The 3931-nt window shown below is 38.2% G+C and overlaps 1 protein-coding gene across 1 annotated transcript in view; it reads left to right on the forward strand.

Annotated features, from left to right (window-relative positions):
- Positions 1–2406, forward strand: part of LOC107653113 (serine/threonine-protein phosphatase 2A 55 kDa regulatory subunit B delta isoform) — an 18092-nt gene extending 15686 nt beyond the window's left edge. Inside the window, exons 8-10 of the mRNA XM_016439749.1 lie at positions 896–1065; positions 1288–1379; positions 2123–2406. Coding sequence (XP_016295235.1) covers positions 896–1065; positions 1288–1379; positions 2123–2402 — 542 coding nt within the window. The 3' untranslated portion in view covers positions 2403–2406. The remainder of the gene's footprint in view (positions 1–895; positions 1066–1287; positions 1380–2122) is intronic.
- Positions 2407–3931: the final 1525 nt, after the last annotated feature.

Raw genomic sequence — 3931 nt, forward strand, 5'->3', positions numbered from 1 at the left:
TGGTTAAATGACCATGGTGTTGGTGTGCTTGACTGGCCAGCAAACTCACCAGACCTGAACCCCATAGAGAATCTATGGGGTATTGTCAAGAGGAAAATGAGAAACAAGAGACCAAAAAATGCAGATGAGCTGAAGGCCACTGTCAAAGAAACCTGGGCTTCCATACCACCTCAGCAGTGCCACAAACTGATCACCTCCATGCCACGCCGAATTGAGGCAGTAATTAAAGCAAAAGGAGCCCCTACCAAGTATTGAGTACATGTACAGTAAATGAACATACTTTCCAGAAGGCCAACAATTCACTAAAAATGTTTTTTTTATTGGTCTTATGAAGTATTCTAATTTGTTGAGATAGTGAATTAGTGGGTTTTTGTTAAATGTGAGCCAAAATCATCACAATTAAAAGAACCAAAGACTTAAACTACTTCAGTCTGTGTGCATTGAATTTATTTAATACACGAGTTTCACAATTTGAGTTGAATTACTGAAATAAATGAACTTTTCCACGACATTCTAATTTATTGAGATGCACCTGTATTTGCTTTAAAAAAACAGTATTATTGTGAACACCAGTTCACACCAATCGTAAGTGTCACATGATCCTTCAGAAATCATTGTAATATGCTGATTTGGGGCAAAAAAACATTTCATATCAAAATTGAAAGGAACCCCCGCCCCCCCAGGGCATTTTGTAACATTATAATTGTCTTTTGCTGTCACTTTTGGGCAATTTAATGCAACTTTGAATAAAAGTATTCTTTTCTTTCAAAAAAAAAATATTTTGAATGGTACTGTTCATGTGCAGGATTTTACATTTTTTACTCGAACAGCTATTAATGCTTCTGCTGCAAGTCTGAAATGTCATCAAAAATATTGTGTTTTTGTTCGTCCAAAGTTTTTGAGGAGCCAGAAGATCCCAGCAGCCGGTCGTTCTTCTCCGAAATCATCTCCTCCATATCTGATGTCAAGTTCAGCCACAGCGGTCGATACATGATGACACGCGATTACCTCTCCGTTAAGGTTTGGGACCTGAATATGGAGAACCGGCCCGTAGAGACCTACCAGGTACAGTAGAGATCTTATTATTGCAACAGCTGACATTCCAGAGCTTGTGCTGTCATGTTTTCAGAACATGGTGTTTCACGTCTTCAATTAATACGCTCTTCATATACTGCCAGCGCCTCCACAAAGTTTCACATGCCGCTTAAATGTAAATTTGCAAATGATATGATAACATTTCTTTGTTAGTTTTTGTTGCTGATTCACATTTGTTGTGCTCTGTTTTAGGTACACGAGTACCTACGTAGCAAGTTGTGCTCGCTCTACGAGAACGACTGCATTTTCGACAAGTTTGAGTGCTGTTGGAACGGTTCAGACAGGTGCGGAACCGTATTTAATAAGGGCGCATTCTGCGTTCATGCAGAATTTTACCCTCACCCGTTCCAAGTACTTATAAAATATATTTTTAAATTATAGTACATAGAGAGAAATTGTTTTACTTGTGCAGGAAAGATAAACATTCTGGCAAAATAATATGAATTTCATATATAATTAATAATAGAATAAAAATAATAATAAACTATTGTATGTTATACCAGTGTTGGGAAGTTAAACATTCTGGCAAAATGATATGAAATTAAATAGATAACAAAACACTTCTGACTGACAGGTCTGACTGACATCGCGGGTCATCATGTATATATGGGTTTATTACTGATTTGGTGTTGATGAAGTGGTACTTGAACACAAATGATGTGATTGAAAGAATCACTGAATCGGATTTTTTGAACTGAATCAAAATAGTTGAAACCAATAGTTTGAAAAAAGTACTCCCACCTGTGAATCAGATTTTTGATCCTGCATCAAACAAATGCTTAATACTTAAGATACAACAAAAAGATCTAAAACCTGTTTCCAACCTGTTATGCAGGTACAAAAAGTAGCTTAAATGCATCACGATTTGCTTGAATGTAATTAAACGGTGGTGCAGAAGTTCTCAAAAAAAAAAAAAATTCAAAAGCCTGGTGAAACTGTTGGTAACCTATCGATTGCAACAAATTGACAACTAATCTTTTTTTTTTTCTTCTCATCTCATCGGCCCCTGCAATTCCATCCTTCTCAGTGCCATTATGACGGGCTCCTACAACAATTTCTTTAGGATGTTTGACAGGAACACACGCAGGGACATCACACTGGAGGCATCGAGGGAGAACAGTAAACCCCGTGCCATGCTCAAACCCCGCAAGGTCTGCACCGGCGGCAAACGGAAGAAAGACGAAATCAGTGTGGACAGCCTGGACTTCAACAAGAAGATCCTACACACCGCCTGGCACCCGAAAGAGAACGTCATAGCTGTGGCCGCCACCAACAACCTGTATATATTCCAGGACAAAATTAATTAAAAAAGAGAGAGAGAGAGAGTGATTTAAAAACTAAGAAGAAACAAAAATCAAGAAAAAGAAACATCCCCTCCTCCCCGTTTTTTCCCACTGTCCATTTTGGTCAGTGGACAGTTTCGTTTCTTTTTTCCGTTTCTTTCGGTTTTATTTTTGTTCTGTTTTTATTTTATACTTTTTTTCTTGTTTTCTCATGCATAATACTATCTACTTACTGACTGTATCTATATATTACACCATCTGGTGTCAAACCACTTAATAAAAGTAACAACTACAAAGAGAAAGCGTTTTTACATTATGAGCAGGTATGTATGATTTTTACGTTCTATATTTGCATGTAATCTGCATATGTAGATCTGGAGCGCCAGTGGTTAAAATGTGAAATCATCCTGCTGAACCCAAATCTGCAGCATTATTGGGGAATTCCATTAAAAAAATGTGAAATTTGGCCATTGAAATGACTTTCAACGAAAACAAAATGGCCCGATTTTTGATTTTATGAACGCAGAATTTGCTTGTATGTCGGACGAGTCTAAATAAGTCAGAAAATGCAATTCCCTAATAATGTTCCAGTTGGGAAGCAAATCTCCATATTGTACTACTTGAATTTGCAGTTGCACTGTTTGATTGAGGATATTGGCCATGAAAAGCATCAGTATTGCCGTCTGTTTCGCTTTAGAGTTTTCATTTTGTTATTACGGGTTTTTTTTTTTTTCTTTCATTTTTACTTCTTAAAGGGATTCTACCGCCTTAAGTCTGTCTGTATGTCCTATAATAATCCTCAACCGGTAACCTTGAGGACTACATGATCTTGAAAACCCATTGCCCATACGTCGCCCAGCTACCTTCGACATGCATTTTTTATTTTAGCACTCCCATTTGTCCGTTCATGTTCTGCTACGGTTTGTGCGGCTTAGTATTTGGACACTAATATACGAGATATCGTACGGTCGGTGACCACCATCGCGGAACACTCAAATCAAAACCGATGTGTTCAGTGCTTCTTGAGACAAAACTGGCTTTCCTCCAGTCAATCGAAGTTAACGGATCGCATCCTGATGTCAAGATGCTCCTTGTGCGCAAAAGAAACATACGTCGTGCGGAAGTTGATCTAAATGGATTCATCCAACGCTATCTCACGACCAATTCGTACGTATTTTACAAGGTGGCTAATTCTCTTGTACAATTTTATACGATTTGTCTAGACCCCAGTGACGGGTAGTTTTAGGGGCGGGGTTAGGTGTAGGTCATTCGTACAAATTCATACGAACTGTGCAACTCGTAAAATACATACGATTAAGCACAAATCATATGAATTTGTACAAGTGAGGTCGTACGAATTCGTATGAATTAGCTACCTCGTAAAATATGTACGAATTGCCGTGAAATCGGGCCTGATTTATCTCGCATCAGGATGCGGTTTAAAGAAACCGGTGCCAGCATACAGTTTGTGTGCTGCTGAATTTTGACATGCAGCTGCAAAACTGATGTCAAAATGACAAAAGTAACTTAACGGTTGACAAGTACAAAGTTGT

Source organism: Sinocyclocheilus anshuiensis, unplaced genomic scaffold, assembly GCF_001515605.1.
Source record: "Sinocyclocheilus anshuiensis isolate Anshui unplaced genomic scaffold, SAMN03320099.WGS_v1.1 scaffold1328, whole genome shotgun sequence".
Lineage (NCBI taxonomy): Eukaryota > Metazoa > Chordata > Actinopteri > Cypriniformes > Cyprinidae > Sinocyclocheilus > Sinocyclocheilus anshuiensis.